Source organism: Ruditapes philippinarum, unplaced genomic scaffold, assembly GCF_026571515.1.
Source record: "Ruditapes philippinarum isolate M1 unplaced genomic scaffold, ASM2657151v2 ctg305_1_1_1_1, whole genome shotgun sequence".
NCBI classification, from domain to species: Eukaryota; Metazoa; Mollusca; class Bivalvia; order Venerida; family Veneridae; genus Ruditapes; species Ruditapes philippinarum.
The window spans coordinates 154712-179930 of NW_026866294.1; the positions used below are offsets into that span (position 1 = coordinate 154712).

General features: G+C 33.2%; 1 protein-coding gene across 2 annotated transcripts; it reads left to right on the forward strand.

The window, feature by feature from the left end:
• Positions 1-17906: 17906 nt before the first annotated feature.
• On the forward strand, positions 17907-24761 carry LOC132732022 (uncharacterized). 2 transcript variants are annotated; one of them, XM_060718360.1, is made up of 8 exons: positions 17908-18038; positions 18542-18657; positions 20250-20309; positions 20955-21011; positions 21403-21471; positions 22627-22813; positions 23468-23601; positions 23993-24761. In XM_060718360.1, the coding sequence occupies exons 1-8, from the start codon at positions 18028-18030 to the stop codon at positions 24379-24381; spliced, it is 1023 nt and encodes a 340-aa protein (XP_060574343.1). In that variant the 5' UTR covers positions 17908-18027; the 3' UTR covers positions 24382-24761. The 2 variants fall into 2 exon arrangements, with proteins under 2 accessions (XP_060574344.1, XP_060574343.1); XM_060718361.1 differs by lacking the exon at positions 20955-21011 and having other exon boundaries at positions 17907-18038.
• Positions 24762-25219: the final 458 nt, after the last annotated feature.

Here is a 25219-nt window from a genome sequence, read left to right on the forward strand (position 1 = left end):
TAAAACGTTACCTATTGTTTGTCGTATATGCATACAAGATAACGTACTATTACACGTTAGATCACTTGTGCGCGGTTGGAAAACAGACATGTTTGTTTGTGCCTAATGTTATATCATTGCAGCCAAACACGAACCCTTTAGTATTTTGTTTCAAGATGTGAATTTAGATATTCTCAATAATGCGCGAGAAATAAAGCTAACGAAAACATACTTTGTTCAAACTGAGGGCGAAAAGTATGTCTAAGTATGTTGACGGTAAACTCGGTGACTTTAATCTCTACTCTCTAGTAAATGTAGTTGTATTCAAGCCTTCCGATATGCTTCTGACAATGAACTGTTTCGTATTATCAACTAGGCTATTTAGTTTACATATAAGGTAATTGCTACAACGTAACAACGTTTGTGTCATGTGCGTCTTATATATATTCAGTTATCTGTTGGACTGTTTGTGACTATGTTAAAACAGAACCGGACAATGAACACAAATAAACAAATCAATAAATGCCAATTTCCTGTATATTATTCGAGAGTGACGAATTAATTGATAATTAACTTGTCTTTCTACTTCCGGTTGAATATCTGAAGAAATGCTTGTGGTATTGCTGAGGGAAGTGTTGATGCCTATTGTGATTAATCCCGAAAAAGCCTTGCCTATTGAAAACAGAAACAGTATTCCGTTTTAAACATCTTTTTTCTTTTACTTAGTATTTATTTCTAAAATATACATCGTAAGATGAAGAACAAGTTCCATCCCATGTTCAATTATTTTTCATGTTTTCATTTATCTTATATAATGATTAGAAAAAAATCTTATTTCTCATTTTAATATTATAATGATAACATTGTTTTATTTTTCACTTCATTTTCTAACAAATGCAAGAAGGAAATTTCTCAAAATATGGTAGTCGGATAGCTCAGTCAGTTGAGCCGCGGTAAGGTATTACAGGGTTCCGGGTTCGAGTCCCGGTCAGTCTGCACATTTTTTTCACCCTGTGACATTTGGCGCCCAATGGGGGACCGTGACTGGATTAATCTCAGAGTTTAATTTACATTACTCGAGGACAAATTTCAATATAGCTGGGGATTTTATCACGGTTCAGAACTATTCACTTTTAGAGAAGAAGATGTGTAAGAGGCCGGATAGCTCAGTTCGAGTCCCGGTCAGGCTTCACAATTTTCTCACCCTGTGACATCTTGTATACATACATTTTCATTGAGTCGACGAAACCGTTGAGAAATCTTATCCGTATCATTGCATCATCATCTCAGTTATATTCCTTCTTATTCATCATGATCATCATCATAATTATTATTATTATTAATATATTTTATCATTATTATATCATCATCACCATCATCATCGTCGACGTCGTCGTCATCATCATCATTATTATTACTTGTATTAATTTCTCCTAGCCTATAGAAAATAAAAATGCGCAGCTAGAAACTTGAGGCAATAATATATATTATTTATTAATGAATCCCAGCAATATACAATGTATATTCATCGGCCGACAAGGGCAATGGGTGAATGTAGATGTAAACTCCAAATAGGCATATTCTCTAGATTTTGAACTATATTAACAACAAAACCAAAAGCGTATATCGTGTATAAGCTCAATTTAGACATAAACGCCGTCGCTTAGAACAAGACTTTTACATAAAAACACCTTATTACATCTATTAAAGACAGGGGAAATAAATAACCAACAAAAGTTAAGAAATTGTGATGACTGCATGCAAGTCTATCCATAATAAATTATTTTCTCTTTTTAAACTTTCATAAACTGACTTTGCTTTTATGCCCCCATTAATGTTATAACCATTATTATTGTCCTTTCATAAAACATGGCCAATCCATCATTTGTTTATTTCTTGCGGATGCCTTATAACTTAAAGGACTCAACTGAAGAGATTTATGACATGACGGTACGTAATGAAAATAATGTTTCGACATTAATGTTCCTTATGATGTTAGTCTATAAAGAAATACTTATGTGTATATTTACAGAACACTCACTCACTCACTCACTCACTCACTCACTCACTCACTCACTCACTCACTCACTCACTCACTCACTCACTCACTCATTCACTCACTCACTCACGCACGCACGCACGCACGCACTCACCAATTCATTCGCTCATTCATTCACTCACTCACTCACCAATTCATTCATTCATTCATTCATTCATTCATTCATTCATTCATTCATTCATTCATTCAATCACTCACCAATTCATTCAATCATTTATTCACTTACTCACTCATTCACTCATTCACTCACTCACTCACTCACCAAGATATCCGACCATGTAAATTCTCTTACTTTCGCGACGGTTGCTCTTTAGAAACAAATACCTTCAATACCACCATTTTGTTAATACTCTAAAGGACTCTTCTGAACTAAGAAATACATGTGTATTTAATTAATTATGAAATTTCTTGTCACGGACATTAGTGTTTACAGATCATATTTTAACTATAATTTGTATTTAAAAACAGTGACGTCACATATTTCTAATACACTAATTTGCTGATTTAACTTTGAATAAAAGGCATACATTTTATCTCGGTTTAGTTTAATATAAATTTTGTGCATGATAAATTTACACAATTTAACATCATTATCTTAAAAATAAATATAATGTACATACAAAAAGGTTGGACCAAAAGTTTTACCAACATTGTCTAGGGTCCTCCCCTAAAGGTCTATCTTCTTGGTTTAATGGTAACATAGTAACTGTGGTTTTTAGAAATTCTTAGATAGTTATATGATAAGCGATATTAGTTTCATGTATTTTAACTGGCAAAAAAAAAATCGCTTAAGCTAAAAAAAACAAACAAAGAAAATCAAAAATGACTTATTGATATCAAATGGAAAAAAATATATGCCATTATTAATTTGCCACTAGAATAAACGCACCAAACCTTGATTTGCAGCAGTATTGTAATGAACTCAATATGAAAATAAATATAGTACATGTATAAACAAAATAAGGTAAATCTTCTACTACTATAATAGATATATGTTCAGGCCATGACCCACCTTGACTAAATGTTACCCCTAAATGATTATGGTGGTCTACATACTTAAGCTGAAAAAACGATTCGGTTTATTTCGATTACAAAATGAAAAGAACATGACCTCTGTTGGATTAAAATAAACAAGCCATTGTTTTAGACCATGATGTAGTTATGATAATGTCTTTATTTAGAATTTCTTCCATATACGAGACATCTTTAGATAAGACTGCCAACGAACTGTCGTCGGCAAAAAGTTTAGTTACACTTAGGAGGGATTCGGCAATGCCATTAACTTGATTAAAAATAAAAAAGAACCAAGGGCGGATCCCTTGGGGACTCCTCCAAGTAATGTAGTATTAGAGAAAGAGGAAGACACAAACACTTTCTGAGACCTATTATAAAGATAGTTGTTTAACCATGAAATAAAGTTTCATAGAATTCCATACTGTTTTAATTTGAAGATAAGACCTTTATGCCAAACTCGATCAAACGCTTTTGAAATATCTCAAAATATAATACATGTTGTCAAAAGCTTTACAAATTTGATTATAAATATCAATAAGCTGATGAACAGTTAAGTGACCTGGCAAAAAACCAGATTGAGTTTGAAAATAGTAATGAGTTATTATGAAAATAGTTATACATATGTTTAAATATAATACGTTCCATCACTTTTCCAACACAGTTTATCAAAGAAATCGGGATATATTCCTCCATTTAATGAGAGATTAAAAAGTAAACAAAGTGGAGCACGCAAAGATTCCGATATGTTTCCTTTAACAATTTATGTCTAATTTCATCTGGACCGGAAGCTTTATTGGTGACAAGATTCAATAAGGTATTCTTAATTTCTTGTTTATTAATTATAAAATCTTCAAGACGTGAATTAGTTTTAAAAGTAAATAGTGGAAGTTTTATCTATGTATCATCAACACATGATATTGAACTAAAAAACTCGTTTAAAGTATTTGCCTTATCTATATCAGATAAGGAGAAAGTGTTGTTACAATTTTTAAGAGGAGACATTTTCATTCGTATTATCTTTTACTAGCATTTTAACTATTTTGCAGTATTCACGAGGATAAGAACTGCTCATATCATGCAATGAAAATTCTAAATTATTATGAAATATCTCTTTAGCATTTTTTTTCATATTATTTACTTGATTTCGAGAGTCCTTATATTTTATTCTATCAGTATTTTTATTACTGTTTAATGCTTTATGAAAGAGCCTATCTCTTTGTCTTAAACTTTTTCGTATACTACTTTTAAACCAAGGTTTATCATAGTGCATAATGTGATGGAATGCATTTTTTCGCTAGATATAAGAATTTGTCCGTAAATAAACTGCACGCTTACTGTTTTGAATAAAGGACCAGTCTGTACTTCTTATCAATGAATTTAATTTTACAAAGTCAGCTATTTTATAATTCCAATTTTTTCTTTTAAAAGGTTTGTTTGAATCAAATTCTACCGATAAGTACAGATATTTCAAGCAAGTCTTTAAATATAATTATGACTTTATCCGGAGTCTTATGGGAGGCAACTCTTCCGGGCATGTAGGTTCTGACCACGCGGTGTCTACGCAATTATTTACTACGTCATCAGGAAAGCACGTGGAGACATTCTCTCTGCATTGGATTTCGGCGAAGCAGGTCACGTTTTTTAGTGCTCTTACAAAAATATATTAACACCCACCCATCCCTTCCCTGTTTTCCAAGCTCACATAAAGTAAATGTATATTATACTGTTACTATTATACATGTATAAAATTGAAACATATGCTTCGCTCTAGTTTTGTTTTTCCATGAGTGTTTGATAATCCAAACTACCATTTAAGAAATCGGCATGACTGGCTGCGTTATGGGCTCACTGAAGATTGCCAACTTGTGTTGTCAAACAGACAAAACGAAAAGCAATGCTTGTGAGACAGACTGTCAGTGTGACTATCATATTAAATTCATACAACTGATAATTAGAGATATTATAATTGCTTTCGTGAACACTTTGTGTTTTAAATCAAGTATTCCAAGTCGTATGACATTTAAGGTAGTAAATGATTTTATTTGTTACAAATGTTTTAGAAGGACACTAGTGCATTCAAAAGGACATCAACAATTTATCAGTGGGCATTTTAATGCATTTGTTAGGCATTCTAGTGCTTATTTTATCAATTTGTATAAGAATATCAAGAAATTTGATAAATTGTATTAAGAGGATATTTTTTCGTTTGAGTGAAATATGAAATATATTTTCACGAAACATGATAAAATGCCACATATTTTCACGAGCCGGTACGGCGAGTGAAAATATGTAGCATTTTATCATGTTGAGTGAAAATATATACCATATTTCACGAAAAACTAAAAAATAACCTTTTTATTTAATTTCATTATCAAAGAAAATGGTAACGAAACCCCTTGCTTGCTACCAACTGCAATTGTACAGCGCGCAGTAATTCATGCGTAAGTACGCGCTGTTTGGCGCTACATTGTGACGTCATGTAAACAATTCTTTAAACGTCTGTACAGCGTTAATTACTGAATTAAAGATATTGGTGTTCGGATTAATTTTCTTAGTTAGACCATTTCCTATCATTCTAGATAGTTTTCAAAACAAAATTCAAGAAAAAGTTGTTTTGTATTTATCAGATTTTTCAAACAAAATGGCGAAAGAAGTCCCTTGAAATAAATATGAGTTTTGACTCCGCCCACTTTCATATTAATAACTCATATTTATTTTTAAAAAATATGAAATATATTTGACTGATATAGCACCATATTTCATGGGTAAAATTAAATAATCGACATTATTTGTATTTGCCATAATGCTACTTGCATTTGTTAAGTAAAAAGTGTTTTTACATTGTAATTAACAGTCAGTCAGAGCCATACTACATGCCAAACTTATAACAATAATATATTAAAGACAGTTTAAAGGTTACATTTGTTTTATTAATTTATTAAGGTAATAAGATCTCCGGATAAATAGAAATATGTTCCTAAATGGTCTCTAATTTCGCGAACAGTTTCGAAAACGCCAGAGTCAAAGCCAGTGTGGCCATACCACGTGACATTGACGTCATTTTCGGCATCATTTCCAAGACAAATATTGCTCGATTCGGACAAGAAAATAGTCATAAATATTTTATTCCTGTACCAATTTATTTGGGATATGCACCAGTCTACGGGGAAAAATATAATTTTTCCACATAATATTGGATATTTGTCCGTTTATAAGACGTTTTATCAAACACTTTGCATAACCTTGGAAGTTGCTTGTATCAGAGCGGGCTTCAGTTGCAAGCTATTTCGTTTTCTGGCGTTATCTGGTCTACGCCATGAATAAAAAGTCAGGTTTACATCAACCGGGAGTACGGAAGGCAAAACTCTACCTTAATATGTTCATATTTTTATTATGAATGACATAAATCTTATATTTTTCTTCAATTTTCAATTCTGGCACCAGTTCCAAGTCGAAAAAAAGGACTACAGTTTAAAGCAGATTTTAGAATCCGTTGCAAATGCGAAGCAACATGCCTACCGTTCTCTTTCTATAATTATGTTAACCATGAAAAACATTTTATTTACTTTACGATTTACATAAACACAAATGAATATTTAAATGATTTTTACTCGCTGCGCTATAAGTGATTTTAAAAGTCGTAAAATTGTTGTCTGTATTTGTAAAGAAATTGATTTGCTCTTTAATCATTGTTCTTTCACGGTAATGATTATGAAAAATCTATTTGTGTCATGTAGCAATACTAAACGTGGAAAAAAGAAAACAGAAACCCTAAATATCGCCCAAAACGGCAAAATTGAAAATGTTGATCGACTTAGCTAGCCTGTCCAATGAACGTGCACATTCAGGATCTCTGTGAAAAAGGGTTACGCCTCAACACGGCAATTTTAAAGCAAAAAAAGAGCTATTTATACGTATAACCATATACATGTATATATAAAGAACCTGTAGCAATGTTTTAGTATGATAGATTTAGCTTTTTAACACAGTGGCACTCGTTGATAAAAAATATTTTTACATCCTGTTTTCATACCCACGGTAAACGTTTTTCGTGAACTGGATATAACTTCGTTAACTTAAGAACACTATTAAATACTATCTATTTTATAATTGCATTTATTTCTGTTGATAAACTGCATATCTGACAAATTTAGTTAATTATGCTTTATCAGAGAGCTCACCAATATACATTGTAAAGAGAGGAAGGGAACGGAATATTTATGGTTTGAAAACATTTAAATCGAGTAGAACCTTTTTAACAATAATGTCTCTTTCAACTGAATAAAAACGATAGGGCTATTTGGGACTATTTCTTATCGATGTGGTCATTCGCTGTAAATGCATGGATTATTACACGCGGCATGACCTGCAGATGTCCTCAACTGGCATTTTGTAGCATTTTCGATTTAAAAACGGATCACACATTAAAATCTAAAACAAGATAAACATGACGCATATACTAAATAAGTGAATTATCTGATATGTAAATAAAGCAGTAAGTCATTTGACAGTTGAAGGATAAAGATTGAATATACTCTTCAAATGTAATCGCAATTGTTAGCTATCAATTATTCAATGGACGCATCAGTGTCATATGGACCCTAGTCTTAGATCTTGCCGATGTTGCTATTACAGATGTTAATGTAAATATTTATATAATTATTGATAATCATTGTTATTTCCGTCTTTTTGAATGTTTTGTTTTCAAAAAATTTGACTGTGATCAATGGCTATTGGTTTGTAAAATCATTTATCTGTTTACTATTTTCTACTTTGTTTACTCCACATGGCGTCCATTCTCGTTCAATATTATTCATGGCTATTTTGGGTATTTTTGATAAATAGAGAATCATAAGTAATGCAACTAAGTAACAATACTATCAGATTTACACGGCAAAGTTCCAAGTTCAAATTGTGATTTCGTTTATCAAACTCTATAGAAATTTATTATACGACAAATCCAGAAAAAATATAAACCTTTAAAAGTCTCTCTTTTGAAGCCAGAAAAACCTATTTGTCACATTCACGAGTGTCAGTGTTTGTCAGTAACTCTTGACAAAAATAAAGTGAAAAAATACCTTTAGCTTTACAACACTCGCGTTAAAGTGTAACCCTTTCCATAGCATACAAACGTGTTTTTTTAATTTTAACTCTTTCTCTTACTGAGAGCACATATATTTCTTATCAATTTCGCCATTGTGAAATAGAATAAAACACATGTTACTACATAGGATAAGATGAGCAATACTTAAAACATCTTCAAAACGAAACCAAAATATTATTTTCCGACAGGACTAAATCTAAGTGATTTGACGTGCACTATTGCGATACAAGTATAAGTGTTATTGCTTTAAGGAACAATCAGTTTTTTCACAATCTCTCTGTGAAAGATCAACAATGATAAACTTAATTGTAGAAAGAGAACGGTAGGCATGTTGCTTCGCATTTGCAACGGATTCTAAAATCTGCTTTAAACTGTAGTCCTTTTTTTCGACTTGGAACTGGTGCCAGAATTGACAATTGAAGAAAAATGTAAGATTTATGTCATTCATTATAAAAATATGAACATATTTAGGTAGAGTTTTGCCTTCCGTACTCCCGGTTGATGTAAACCTGACTTTTTATTCATGGCGAAGACCAGATAACGCCAGAAAACGAAATAGCTTGCAACTGAAGCCCGCTCTAATACAAGCAATTTTCAAGGTTATGCAAAGTGTTTGATAAAATGGCTTATAAACTGACGATTATCCAATATTCTGTGGAAAGCTTATATTTTTCCCCGTAGACTGGTGCATATCCCAAAGAAATTGGTACAGAAATAAAATATTTATGACTATTTTCTTGTCCGAATCGAGCAATATTTGTCTTGGAAATGATGCCGAAAATGACGTCAATGTCACGTGGTATGGCCACACTGAAAGCATGGATATTATTTGTTATGGTAATTGGATCGAGCAGTGTTTGCGTATATGGAGTAATTCGTGTATAGTCTGATTTTATTGACCTGTCAATTATGAATGCATTACAGGACTCATTTAAATATTCGATTCCACTTTGGTTTGGTCTGTGTAGTTTACGAGAATTAATGTGGAGTATATAAGTCATTGATTGAAAGTCACAACAGCTTAATGTGAAGGTTTTCGTTAATTCACGATAGCACAGTCGGTAAAGAGAACGCTGATAATTGAGAGGTATGTGGTTCGATCCTTACTGTTGCCACTAAAACTCTTTCTTTATTTTTGCAGTATATTTTAAAGGAACATATTTGTAGTGTGTTTTACGGCATTGAAAATACATTTATTGATTTTAAACCGTTTTATTTTTTAAAATGAATTCTTAAACATGTTATTTAAATGAGTATAGACATATAACAAAATTAAGTAAAGCATAATAAAACAAAACAAACAATATGAAATAATCATATATAGCTTCAATAATGTTGAAAGTATTAAAAAGAAAAAAAACATGGACCAACGCGGTCTCGAACTTAAAAACACGTGTGGCAGTTAGATTATAAACTCGTGCTTTACCCTATTGCGCTATAACGCTGAGTGCTTTTAGTTTATAGATACAAATTAAATTAAATTCCATCGTACAGCGTACATCTCACGGAACTGACCGAAAATCTACCGAAGATAAATATATACTGTGTGCATCGACCGTGTAATCAGTATGTAATTGACAGGTTAATAAAACCAAACAATAAGGTTTTCGATACTGTTAATCATATTATTTACTGAAAAAATCTTTTATTTTATGATTTGTTGTATCAAGTTGATCTTCATTTATATCCCGTACAATTATTAAACGCTGGCTTTGTTCTTACGCTATTTCTTTACAATTATTTAATTTATCATTAAAGTCAACCTTATAGTGGGAAGGTCTGTATATTGTGCATAATAGGTTAGATTGATTTTTATCTTTGAAGTCGATCAAAATAGATTTAAAAAGGAGATATTCTATGTTAAATAGTCGTCTTAGTCTTGTGAAAGAAGAAACATAAACAAGCAAACCTCCAGAATGGCACGATAGACATGGTCAAAACCTACGGAATACCGTTAGGGCCATCGTGGTTTTACATTAAAATACAGAGGGTGACAATGCGATAGTGCGACAGTGCGATGACGACAATAAAACAGTGCGATGACGACAATGCGACACTGCGATGATGACAATACGATAACTCGATAGTACGATGACGACAGATCGATATTGTTATCACACTGTCGCCATCGCACTGTCGCATTGTCGTTATAGCACTATCGTATTGTCTTCATCGCACTGTCGCATTGTCGCACTGTCGTCATCTCGTTATCGCATTGTCGACTATCGCCTTCTGGTGGACGGTTCTAAACTGCTGGCGAATAAGCTGACGGATAATTTTACTTTTGTCAATAAATCTTTTTCTTCTTGTTTTTTCTTTTCCTTTTTATTATTTTTTTGTTTGTTTCTTTTCTGTATACTAATAATGTTTAAATAAACTTATTAATTAATAATAAGAAACATTTTATATATAAATACTGAAAGAGTTATACAATAAATTGTGTAAAACTTTAATATACAATGTAATAGAAATATTTCAGATGAAAATGATCTTATTTTCATACCACTCGATAAAAATAAATCCTGTATTTATAGAAAAAACTTGAATATCCACTATTTATTACATGTTTTGCAGTAGATTACTGAATTATAACGGTTAATTATATTCTGATAATTTCACAGTAATGATTACCAAATATAATTTCACAGTAGCCGAACTATATTTGGCGTAAAAATAAAATATTTATCATTAATGAATGTTTTTTTCAGCGGAAATGTAGTCAATCATAATAAAAAATGTAAGTGATAACTGTAGTTCGTAAATATTTACGAACGTTGTGCTGAAAACATCTAAAATCTAAAAATAATCATGGAAATATATTTTGCTTCAACATTGTGACGTCATTATTTGATGACGTCATGAAGATAAGAGCATGACGTTACGCGGCAAAAATCAGTAAAATGGTGTAAAAATCGTTAAAAAATCATGAAATAAACAGAAAATTTGTTTGTTTTACATGTAAGATCAAATAATATTTCACTCGTGAACCCCAGCTATTATATTTTCACTCGTGGCTACGCCACTCGTGGAAAATATTACATCTGGTGTTCACTCGGTGAACTATTTTTCGATCTTACACTGAAACAAACAAATATCCTCTATGTACTACTGACCAATTAAATATTGTTTGCATCTTTTAAATGTCAATATAATATCATTTTCATCTGAAATCTTTCGACTTGTTTTAAAGTTCCACACAATTTATTACATTTTCGTGTATTTTATATAAGTATTTCCCCTATCTAAGAATTTATTTCAATTAAAGTATCGATTTTGGCAATATCTGTCCCATATCTTCTGATATAAAATGTTACTTTTTTATTAATTTATAATTTTATTTAGACGTTTTCAGTATACAAAAAAAATAAACAAAAACAAACAAAAAAGGAATGAAAACAAAAAAATGGGATAATGCGACAGTGCGATGACAACAATACGATAGTGCGATGGCGACAGTACGATAGTACGATGGCGACAACGCGATAGTATTATCGCACTATCGTATTGTCGCCATTGCATTATCGCACTGTCGTCATCACGTTATTGCACTGGCGCCATCGCATTATCGCATTGTCACCATCGCACTATCGCATTGTCGCATTATCGTATTGTCGTCATCGCATTGTCGCACTGTCGTCATCGTACTATCGCACTGTCGTCATCGCACTGTCGTATTGTCATCATCGCACTAACGCACTGTCGCATTGTCGCCCTCTGGATTAGAAAGTCTAGCCACGATGGCCCTAACGGTATTCCGTAAAAACCCGAAAATTGTAAATTGCTGTCTAAAAAGTTTACATCTAGCTTAGTTTCAGTAAAACAAAAAGTATCCATATCTGAAAAATTCTTTTATATAATCGAGTTTATTTTTTATGCTTCTAATATTTTGATGAAAAATGGAAATGCAGTTTTCTTTATTAACGATTGGTCCCGATGTAAATTCAACATCGCCAGACATAATAATTAGGTTAACAATGTATAGCAAATACATTATTCTATCACATGTGCTATCTTAGTTATACTTTTTACAAAAATATAAAAATATGAGTGTATTTTGTTTTTCCAGTTAAAATAAAAAGATGAAGATATAAAAACAGTTCGAGGTGTTTTTCCGTTGATAACACATACAAAACTAACGAACAAAAGATAATCGTTAACATTGTTGAAGACAATATATACATTCATAAACTGCTGACTATTATTGAAAGATCCTATTGATCTCGGTTTAGTTTGTTCCGTATTTGAATAAATATAACCTTAGGTAAATTAATTTTGTGTACTGTCCTAGGATGATAACTTGAGCCTTTGTTTACATAACAAAGACCAATAACAATGCGAAAAATAGGTTAAGCAGATCAATGCCACAACCTATAAAAAAGGAAATAAAACTACATGTTATCATATGTCTTGTTAGCGCAGTAGGTAGAGCAACTGTGTCAGTAATGTGTTTTACCCGTACAGACAGAAGTTCGACTACTGGTAAGACACTTTTTTACTTCAGAACAGTCAATTGTTAAGAAAACAAGTATGACCGGTTTTTTCATATACATACATACATATGAGATTGAATAGTTTATTACATTCCGATCATAACATACAAAAAGAAAATAGAATAGAAATAAAAAAATAAATATACACTATAAATAAATATTATAAGAAGAAAACAAAAAGGAAAACGAAAAATAAATAAATAATAATTATAAAAAAACAGAGTAAGAAGTAGAAATTGTGGTTATAAAAAATAATGGCACTACGTGGGGTTTGAACGTATGAGTACAAAACATTAAATGTTACAATAACTTCGATGTACCGGCAGAGCCATAACGGTAATACACAAACTATACAGTAAGAATTATGCTATATAGAATACATAAGTATTTACTTTAACGATATCTGATAATAATCCAGATAACCCCGTTTTTGGACTTTCCCATGTACCGTTAAGACCAAATTATCATCCTAGGACAGTAAATTAGCACGATGTGTAGTTACTGTTATATAGTTTTTAATCTCGACTTGTGTAGTAGGGTCCGAAATACATCTTTTTGTTATTTATTACTTTCTGATGTTTTCGTATCTTTGCGCTAATTTTTATTATTGTTGAATACTCTTCTACTTGGAGGTAGAGCGGGAATTTGGTCAGCGTGAGGAAAGGCGTGTTTTGGCGTGGGTTAGATATTTATCTTTAAATGTAGTTAAATGTTTAAGTAAAGGATAATTTCTTACATTAAATATAATATGAAAAAGGCAAAGCCTCAAAGCGAGCTCGATGTTCTTTAAAATTTAACGTGAAATAGTATGAAATAATCGCTCATTTCTATTTCAAATGCAGGGTTCCCTCTGGGTCAAAATTAGTTTGCGCCACCAAATTCGCCAATCAGAAAATGTTGGAGCCAATGGCTCCAAAGTTGGAGCCAATAATTCTGCAAGGGAGACATGCCTATCTTTGCTAAGATATGCTAGCAGTTATATATCATTATGATTACAAACACATATTTATAATATTTCATTTTATTACAGCTGCACATGTCTATTATTTAAAATATAGACATACTAATATGTGGTTTTCAAATTCCATTTAAATAAATACACATGACGGCATAAATGTAATCAAAAACATCATGTTAAGTTAGTCATAGAAGGTCCTGTTTCCACCATTTTGCCAGTATAGCAGTTCTTCTCACAGGCTGGACTGAGCCAAGATCTTTCCCAGTCTCTACACGACAATCTGGTGATCTACAGATACAAAATAAAAAAAAACAACATTACTATAAATTGACTTCATCTAAAAATCAAGGAAAACAAAAAATAAAATAGATACTTAGTATTTTTAACAATGAAAAGCAGTGTTTATTCTAGGAATTGAAAAATAGGGGTGATTTTCCCCCCTCTATTTCAAAAAAGGGGGCGATTTTCAAAATCAAGGGGTGCCAAAATAAACTGCCAATGTTAAATCGTCTGCATTAAGTTAACACTGAGGAGTTATTTATTTAAGCAGCAGAAGTTGTCCCCCCTTAATTTTTAAACGAAAACAAATTATTACAGAACTGCCGCGATTGATTATAAAGGGATTGACAATACAAACAATCGACCTATCTTTCGCGTCTAGATCGTAGCCAAGCTAGGAATTGCCTCGTTTTTCTTGATTATTTACTACACTTAAATGGCGCCCAACTGTCAGATCGAGCACACTAGTTCCCGTTGGTACGGAACATTCCGTTAATTTCCGTCAACTCACGTAACCAGTACCATACGGTACTAAATTATTATAATTAGCTAACAGTTACCTCCCTTCGGTTTCAGATGTAAATGTAAACAAAACAACCAAATATAGTGGGGATGGAAGTTTTACGATTTTATTAACTTTTTTTATAGATGCGCGATTTTCACGCACATGATTTTGAATTGTGCGCGATCTGTGAAATACTAGCGAGAATCGCGCAATCGCGCGTCCTAGAATAGACACTGTGAAAAGTATTGTTTATTTTAATAGGGTTTGCATGTGAATAGACACTTCAGCACTTTACATTCAGATATGAAAATATTAACATTGCAGTACAGTGACTTTAGATCAATCATTGGTGAAATTATTCTTTTAATTGTCATCCGATTTAATATTCAAACTGTAATTATTTTTAATCAGTTGACGAGTCAACTTACCGAAAGTTCAATGTTTGTCAACATCACGGACGATCTTTCACTTCTCTGTTCGCTACTAACACCTGTTGACCACACATGTCAGAGAATGAAAGACGTAAATTGTTCCATTTAACACATTGACACTTTCATCTTCACATGTTCCCGAAGTGTCACACAATTGATGACATAATTGATTATACGGTACCCGATTATACAGTTTGATAAACAAACTAATAGCGCGTGACCTTTCACATTTGGGCCGCTTATGTAATTGACGCGGCCGCTTATGACATTTAAGTGTACTAGTTGTCGGATGCTTTTATCTTACGTTGGCGCCAGTTAAATTCGCCAATTAAAGATTTCATGCGCCAGAATTAATATATTGTCGCATTTGGCGCCATTGGCGAGCGACAGCGGGAACCCTGAAATGCAGTGACGAGTGCGTTTGACGTCACACGTACTGTGTTAAATATGGCTCCGCCCCTGTCGTTAGGGGGCAGGGGACCTAAAAATGAAAAATTTTGTATTTCAGTGTGACCAGAAACACAATTCCAAATATTTCAAAATCTGTTTCACGGGCAGATAACCAGTTGCACAGCATTATTCAATGATATATGACATACATTGAAGAAAATAATAGTTTGCATGCATTGCTCCTTCAAAAAATGACTGACAGCAATTTATATTTACCCCCACCCAGCCAAAATCACACCTAAAATATACCAATATGGGCAATCTTCATGAAGGTGCAGCATACTCCAGAATCCGCCCGATTCCTTTAAAAATATCAGTAACACGCAGTGTAAGCTATGGCATTTTCAGAAATGACAAATAAAGTGTCTGTCATACGTTTAGATTTTTCACAAAATTAATCTGAAATTTCTTACTTGTTTGGCGCCAACTGTCAAAGCTTGATTTTTAACTTTTTCACCTCCATTCGGAGAGTCAGAAATACATACAAAGCCACCAAAATGCTTAGTTTCGGGTAAAAACCCAAAAATATATCTCATTTCCTACACACAAACAAGAAAGAATTACAATGACAGAGAAATATCAGAAGTTATCAGTACCTTCAAAACACCATGTCTGAGTTATTAAAAAATTTGACCGGGGCCATCATTCGAATATGTCCCCTGCCCCCTTAAGATTTTTTATGTGATCAGCATTAAAGCGTTTCCTTTTATTTTCTTAAAATATGGAGTATTTCGCATTAAACGTTAACTTTGAAAAGTGAATACTGCTGTTACTTTGTATTTAATCAAATATTTAAAAAAGACCCTATTTCAGGGGAAGTAACTAGTACAATGACCATGCCTGTTATATGATTTACTTAATATCAAGTGCCAGGAACCTGTGAGATGGTTATTTTTCTGTATTCAACCTTCATTTAAATACCATAAAGTATTTTCAGAGTATTTAAAGTCTTTTGGAAGGAGATTATAGCAAGAAAAACAATATTACAGCCACATTTAATGTCCCAAAATGAATTTTACAGGAAACCAGACCCCATTTATTCTGGCATACACCTAAAAATGCAGTAAAGATACCACTGTTGACTTATATGACATTATATACATTTGTAACAATTAAAAGTGCTCAATTATGCAGTATTATGTCAATTTGCACAATATAAAACTGTTAAATCTGGATAAATGTGCACATTCTGTGAAGTACAGTGTTTGCCAAAATTCCAAATTTTTATTACCTCCCTTGACTTGACAGTCTACTTACTCTACATAACTTGATAAATCCTACCAGTCACTTCAAATTTTGACTAACAAATGTAGAAGGAATGTTTATGGGCACATTTGGGTCAATTCCAACACATTTTATAAATTTGAAAATTTCCTTAAGGGGGCAGGGGACCTAAAAATGAAAAATTTTGTATTTCAGTGTGACCAGAAACACAATTCCAAATATTTCAAAATCTGTTTCACGGGCAGATAACCAGTTGCACAGCATTATTCAATGATATATGACATACATTGAAGAAAATAATAGTTTGCATGCATTGCTCCTTCAAAAAATGACTGACAGCAATTTATATTTACCCCCACCCAGCCAAAATCACACCTAAAATATACCAATATGGGCAATCTTCATGAAGGTGCAGCATACTCCAGAATCCGCCCGATTCCTTTAAAAATATCAGTAACACGCAGTGCAAGCTATGGCATTTTCAGAAATGACAAATAAAGTGTCTGTCATACGTTTAGATTTTTCACAAAATTAATCTGAAATTTCTTACTTGTTTGGCGCCAACTGTCAAAGCTTGATTTTTAACTTTTTCACCTCCATTCGGAGAGTCAGAAATACATACAAAGCCACCAAAATGCTTAGTTTCGGGTAAAAACCCAAAAATATATCTCATTTCCTACACACAAACAAGAAAGAATTACAATGACAGAGAAATATCAGAAGTTATCAGTACCTTCAAAACACCATGTCTGAGTTATTAAAAAATTTGACCGGGGCCATCATTCAAATATGTCCCCTGCCCCCTTAAATGAATAACGACATTCGGAACTGCCTCGGCTATTAGGGGGCAGGGGACATATTCGAATGATGGCCCCGGTCAAATTTTTTAATAACTCAGACATGGTGTTTTGAAGGTACTGATAACTTCTGATATTTCTCTGTCATTGTAATTCTTTCTTGTTTGTGTGTAGGAAATGAGATATATTTTTGGGTTTTTACCCAAAACTAAGCATTTTGGTAGCTTTGTATGTATTTCTGACTCTCCGAATGGAGGTGAAAAAGTTAAAAATCAAGCTTTGACAGTTGGCGCCAAACAAGTAAGAAATTTCAGATAAATTTTGTGAAAAATCTAAACGTATGACAGACACTTTATTTGTCATTTCTGAAAATGCCATAGCTTGCACTGCGTGTTACTGATATTTTTAAAGGAATCGGGCGGATTCTGAAGTATGCTGCACCTTCAGGAAGATTGCCTATATTGGTACATTTTAGGTGTGATTTTTGCTGGGTGGGGGTAAATATAAATTGCTGTCAGTCATTTTTTGAATGAGCAATGCATGCAAACTATTATTTTCTTCAATGTATGTCATATATCATTGAATAATGCTGTGCAACTGCCGTGCGTTCATTACCGAAAACGTTCGCCAACGCTCGCGAACCATACGAGAGTTTGCGTTAATGAACGGAATGTTGTTCGCGAGCGTTTTAGCCAATCGCAAACGTCTTTTACACATAGCTAGCGAGGCGAACCAAAATGGCGGACAGGTAAATTCTTCAATGATTTTATTTTTTATTTTAACGGTTTAAGTGGTAAATACATGATTTATGTATACATGTTTGCATTAAGACAATATCTAAGTATAATGTTTGTGTGGTAAAAATGTTTAATGATTAATTGAAGGTAGATACTTGGCAAAAATACCAAAAAACTGAAAATGAGAAACTCTCGTTGAATTTTTGAGAGACGCCATTTTTTTATCTGCCCAATTATTGATGTTAGTATTGTCAATATTATTTGTTATCCTCGTTTTTAGAATTTAAAATCATATTATGCTTACAATAAAGCCATTAACGTACAAATACGGGCGGAAATAGAAACGGATTGTTTGAGCACACTTGCTTGCATGGTATTTGTTAGAGTTATGTAAAAACATACAGATTTAGGTTAAAATTGCAACAAAAAATTGACTCTAGAAAAGTTGCTGCATACATTTTAAAACAGTGATCACTGGAAGACACTGAATTGTGTTATTGTTCACTTTTTTCAGCAACAACATGGACACTGAAGGCTATTTAAGGAATTTGACCTTATCTTTTCCTGATGGCAGTACTGCTACAGTTACAGTTGATCTTCCTACCTACAGAGCTGCTATAGAAGAAGAAGGTACTTTTTGCCCATTTGCTAACATTATATTTGAATATCAGGATATTGAAAAAAGTTTGTAATAGTTCTATATAATGTATAAGCATTCAGTATAACACCTGTGATTAGTTTTTTTCTGATTAGATAAGTTTTTCCTTTGAAATTTTTCGTTTGACCATACACCCATAAACACTTTTCATATAAACTACGTAAATAACCAAGGTATATCGAGTGGAAACATACAAGTTGTTTCCCTTACCTTGGAGTAAAATTGGTATCTCTTATGCTAAAATTATACAAATTAAGCCATTTTTAAACCGCTAGTTTGTTGTGATTAAATGTCCGGTTTTAAAAATTATGACATCAATGGAAAGCTTAGAATCTTAGCTTTGTCACAGTATATAATTTTAGATATCTTTTGACACCAAAGTATTTAAATTAACTGTTAAACCTACCATAAGTCAGCCCATTTTACATACAAATTATACAATGGGATACATAACTTGTTATCTTTACTCGAAAACCTACTGATAAGAATAGTCGGTCGTCTGCTAGTTGGGGAAAGTGTTAATTGGTGTATTGAAAAGTAAATTCAAGGAGCCAATGACCCTTTAGGAGGTTTGGAAAATTGTGTTATATGAATATGAATAAGGCAAACTAACTCTCACAAAAGTGACAGTCACCAAATATTTTTTCTATCTGCTGATGTTATACATTATGCTCAATAAACAAACAAAGTTTAGAAGAAATCTCTTCATTATTTTTCTGGAAATATAATTTTTATGTCATAAGCCTGATGGTGCATTTTCACCAGCCTGTTGAGTAATCAGTCTAACGAACACCCTTACATTATGGTTAGCAACCAAGTATTTCATAGGTATTTTCCCCTGATTATGATGTAAGGTAAGTTATGTTTTGCAGACAGGTGGTTAGCATATCTTTTAGTGCCCAAAACTGTAGGGCTGTCTTTGACTCATTGATAAAATATTTTGTATTGATAATATATCGAGAATATATCAGATTGCATATTATAGCAAGTACAGTGGAAACTATTTGAATTTGATTATAAACTGTCAACATGGTGCTAGGTGTGCTTATGTCAGACATAGTAAAAAAATTAGTTTTACTGTTATTATTTCTCTTATTCTTCTGAAAATTAAATATAGGTGTCTATTAAATTATGGATTAGGGAAGGAAATGACTTCTTCTTGGACAGAATAGAGCATTTTCACAAGAATGGGAGAAATATTTATATAATTAATTTGTATCAATAGCCTTGTGTACTATGTTGAAAAAATTAAGGAAATTTTCATTCATGACACTGTAAACATTGCTAAAATACCTGGTTAATTTTGCCTCAATAATTTCTTGCATAAAACACACAATTGGGTTGGGTTCAGCTTTATCCCTAACGTCACAATGGTGTGAACACTTGACTAAAAGTGTGAACGCTTGACTAAAAGCGTAAGCTACTTAAGGCCTTAAAAAGCCAAAAGAACCCTGGGATTCGTCTTGGAAAATTTGTATTCATGAAACATGTTGTATATATGTCCATAAGAAATACAATTTTTAAGCAATTTTGGGTAATTTTTTTTCTTTTGTTATCCTTTCAGATCAATCTGTGTTAGATGAAATTATAAAGAATTACAACGAGTTAAAGGACCAGACAGAAGGTAATTATCTTAAATAATGGGATTATAAGGTATTATCCTTGATGATAATCCTAGTCCATAGTATATAATATGTTCTTTAGCTTCTGCCTTCAGTTGAGATGATCACTTGCTTTTGAATATGTTGTTTAATCATTCAAGTTTTTGTAATATTTGTGATATTTTATTACCCTTTCATTAGCTAAAACATATATTATAAATTTTGTCAATAATCTTTGAAGTATTGGTTAAATCTTGTAAGAATTGTTTGCTTATTTTGCATAGTTTAAAAGTTTACTGAACACAAATCTACCAAACTTTGTTCAGATGTATAAAGCATGTTTTATTCATATATAATGTAATACTATATTGTTAAAAGAATTGGGAAAAAAAAACACCAAAAAAATTATCGGTGGATTGGATGGCTGTAAGGGAGGCAGAGGCCATTTAAGTTCTTTAGTTTTGTTCAGTGAAAACCCTAATTCGGTCAGTGAAGTCGTGGAAATGTCAGGGAATTTTATTTATCTATTGGGCTGGTAACCCTGATTGTGTATACCAGCTATGTACAGATTAATAACAAAGGCAAAAAAATGGGTCTGTTTTTGTGTACTTTTTTTTTTGAATGAGCACTTATTTCATATCTCTGATTGTTGTTCTGTCTATTTTAAGGTGCAGTGAGCACGCCAAAGCAGAACAAAGGAGTGACAAAAGTCCACACCTCTGACAGTAGGTATTTTATTCTGTTTTAAACAAAGATAAAACAAATGTTTTATTTGAAGTTTTCTGAATTAAGAACAGTGAATTGCTTGAACAATGATTTGACATCATTTAGTGTTTAAGAATGTGTATACCGGTTATATTATGAGGGAAAGGATAGGAAAAGAATGTTTTGTAAAACAGATTAATTACAAAAGGCAAAAATACTGTTTTAGTTTTTGTGTATACTTCCTTGAATGAGCATTCTAGGGTTCTTTCCTGAAGGCTTGATTATATAACTACTGCAGTAAAATCAGCCATTTATCATTGGTAATTCAATATAGATTCCCTGTTAAATACTGTTTTTAAAGTGATTACACATTTAATTCATATTTCTGATTGTTGTTGTGTCTAATTTAAGGTCCAGTGAGCACGCCAAAACAGGACAAAGGAGTGACACAACCTGACTTTAATGTCCACACCTCAGACAGTAGGTATTTTATTAAATATCCAGATAAAATACAGTTGGCCAATAATAGTGACTACCTGAACCTAGCCAGATGACTATCTTTTTTTATTGTAAAGGATTGGTTCAAATTGAGTCCAGTTACATACAGAATAAAATGAACTCTGTGTACAGCGGTTTAAGGCAAACATAAGCTTGCATATTATTGTCGGCTGCCTTTTTGAAGAAAAAAGGGGGATATAGAAATAGGCTCGGTCTGTCCGCTCCGTCCGTCACACTTTCATGTCCGGTCCATAACTTTGTCATTATTGATAAGACTTTGAAATAATTTCTAATGTTTGTTATAATAAGATGATGTGTCATGCGCAACAACCAGGCCCTACCTCCAGGATCAATGTCACACTAGCTCATTCAAGGTCAACATTGAATTTGAGGGTATATGTTGAGTCTGGTCCATAACTTACTTAATTTTGAAGCAATTGTGTAAATACTTGCCACAATTGTTGACAATGATAAGACGACGTGTCATGCGCAGCAACTGGTCACCTACATCTAAGGTTAAGGTCACTCTTGGAGGTCAAAGTTTAACTATTCTAGCCTGTTCTAGGGTATATATTGTTTCTGGTCCGTAACATTTTCATAGATCAAAGCATTTTGAAAATACTTAGCACAAATAGCCAATATAAGAAGCAGATGTGTCATGCGCAACACTTGCAGCCCCACCTCAAAGGTCAAGGTCACACTTACAGGTCAAAGCTTAACAGAGTCTGTTATATGGTACATTTTTTTGTCCCGTCCATAACTTCTTGACCAAGGTCACACTTAGAGGTCAAAGCTTAACAGAGTCTGTTATATGGTACATTTTGTGTCCCATCCCTAACATCTTCATAGATCAAGGGATTTTGGACTGCAAGTACTAAGATCCTTACCTCAATCTTTTGAAATAGCACAATTAATGCTTCATGTTAAACTTCCCGGAGGTAGGGGATGTTGGTAACTCTATTACAAATTCTTGTTACATAAGTGTGTCTGTCTTAAAGTACATACTGCCCAGGATAGTAATTTTTTAATTGTATTGTAGTTTTAAGATGGTTCACGACAGATGATATCATATGACTTGTTTGGAAAAGTTATCAAATCCTCTGTTTCACAAGATTGATTTCATTTGTATAATTTCAGCTGTTAATTGGAGACATGAGGAGGTTCTTCTGCTGATCTCTTTGTATTCTGAGCACCAGCAGATGTTCAGCAACTCCCTTTTCAAGGCTTTTGAAGTCTGGAAAAGGATTGCTGAAGGCATGAGGGAAAAAGGCTATTCATTTACTGGCCTGCAGTGCGACAAGAAATTTCGCTCGTTGAAGTACAGGTAATTACAAATGTCTATTTTAATCTGCATGTTATGATTACTTTGAGCCTTAATGGCCTGTTACTTAAGACAGTTGAAGGTGATTTTTGTGAGCCTGCTTGCGGAGGACGGGACATAGCTGTCTCAGTGGCGGTTTGATATATGTGCGTCCATCTGGATATGCTTGTCCGGGCTGTAACTCTGTCAATTCTTGGCAGAATTTCAAATAGCTCACCACAAATGACTATGATACTGAAGAGTCATATGCCAAAAAAGATCTTCAAACAGCTAGTCCGCACCTTAAGTCTACCACTAGTTGGTGGAATTTCAAATTACCTGGCAAAAATGTTCAATATGAGACGGCATGTCATGCGCAAAAACAGTTTGACTGGGTCAAAAGTAAATGTCATACCTCAAAGTCAGACGTGACGGCTTGCCTGTACAATGACTCTCTCATAATCTCAGTGATGGAACAATTTGAAATTAACTTGACAAAAATGATGTGATGGATTAAGGCTGTTAACTATCTTTCTGTTCTTTTATCTACTTAGCACCAACTAGGCTACTTATTGAGAATGGATAAATATATACTATTAATCATGACAATTTAGGAAGTTAATAACATTCATCTTAAAGAATCCTGTTGTTAATATTGCATCAATATTTTATTAATAGGTATAAAACTATTGCGGATGCGAACGAGAAGAGCGGTCGAGGCAGGAGGAAATGGGAATTCTTTGAGGCAATGGATGAACTGTTGGCAGGTGATCCGTCTGTAAGGCCTGTAGCTGTCATATCTTCATCAAAAGGTAACTTCAGAATTCAAACTGGGAGAAATATGTCAAAGTAATACACAATAATCAAGTACAGTACTATTCAAACAGTTAAACCAAGATGATAGAAAAATGTATCACCATGTATCAACAATACCTTGGCATTGTAACAAACAAATGTATCTTGACTGCAATAATCAAAATTCATTGCTGTATTGATGATATAAGATCATGTCTGAGGTAACATTAATTTGACCAAAAAAGCAATTATAATGCCTCTGTTAAAAGTAAAAGGCACTAACTGGTTTGTGTTAAAAGCTTTTGATATTAAGAGTGTATTACAACTATTTTTTTTTCTCCAATTACTAACTTCAGTGTTGATGATCTTACTATTTAATGATGGATACATTTTCTCATATTTTTATAGTCACATCCAAGCCACCATTGCCTCATAGAACAAGCCAGCCAGAAATAGCTGTTGAAAATCGGATGTCAATTCCGGCTAAAGAGCCAAGTCGAACTGGTCAATCAGCTACGCCACCCGCAAGAACTGCAACTCCACCTGCTAGAGCTCCTACTCCACCTGTTCGGGCAGGAACACCGACCACACAACCTTCAACCCCCGAAGGTGAACCAACTAGGAAGAGGAGACGCAGCAGCACTGAGGCACCAGCATGGTTTTCGGCATTTGTTGAAGAACATAACAGACAAGTCGAGGATATGCTGGAAACAAACAGAAGGATTGCTGCTGCAGCGGAGGAGAGAAATAAGACTCTTAGTCTTCTTGTAGAGGCTTTAGTGAAAAATAAAAATTAGTTATATGGTACATTTTGTGTCTGGTCTATAACCTCTTCATAGAACTTGTTATTTTGTAAATACTTGTACAAATGTTCACAATAATGAGATGGTGTGTAATCACTGACATGTGCAATAACCATTCGCCTACACTAAGGTGAAGGCAGAGATTAACATTTTTATGCATCATATAATACTTCCCTAAGGAAGAGGACATTGGTAACTTTGTTACAATTTTTTTTACTTTTTTCTATGTCAAATATAACATAAGAGAACTATAACAACTTTTACTAGACATTTCTGAAATTTATGTTCAGCATTGTCCTGTCATATATTTAAAATTTTGTCTGTAAATATGTTAATACTTTAACTTACACTGTGTCTAATAGAATATAGATTATTTTTTAGCTCACCTGTCACAAAGTGACAGGGTGAGCTTTTGTGATCGCTTTTCGTCCGGCGTCCGTCCGTCCGTCGTCCGTCCGTCGTCCGTCCGTAAACTTTTGCTTTAAATGACATCTCCTCATAAACCACTGAGCCAATTTCATCCAAACTTCACAGGAATGTTCCTTTGGTGGTCACCTTTAAAAATTGTTCAAAGAATTTAATTCCATGCAGAACTCTGGTTGCCATGGCAACCAAAAGAAAAAACTTTAAATATCTTCTTTTAAAAAAACCATAAGAGCTAGAGCTTAGATATTTGGCATGAAACATCTTCTAGTGAGTGTCTACCAAGTTTGTTCAAATAAAAGCCCTGGGGTCAAAATTGGCCCCGCCCCTGGGGGTCATTGATTTTCCCTATATGCATATAGTAAAAACTTAAAAAATCTTCTTTTAAAGAACCGTAAGAGCTAGAGCT

Coding starts and splice junctions, on each gene's coding strand:
- LOC132732022 (XM_060718360.1), top strand. Junction 20,310..20,954: donor GTTAAAGGACCAGACAGAAG/GTAATTATCTTA, acceptor GTCTATTTTAAG/GTGCAGTGAGCACGCCAAAG. Junction 23,602..23,992: donor TGTCATATCTTCATCAAAAG/GTAACTTCAGAA, acceptor ATATTTTTATAG/TCACATCCAAGCCACCATTG.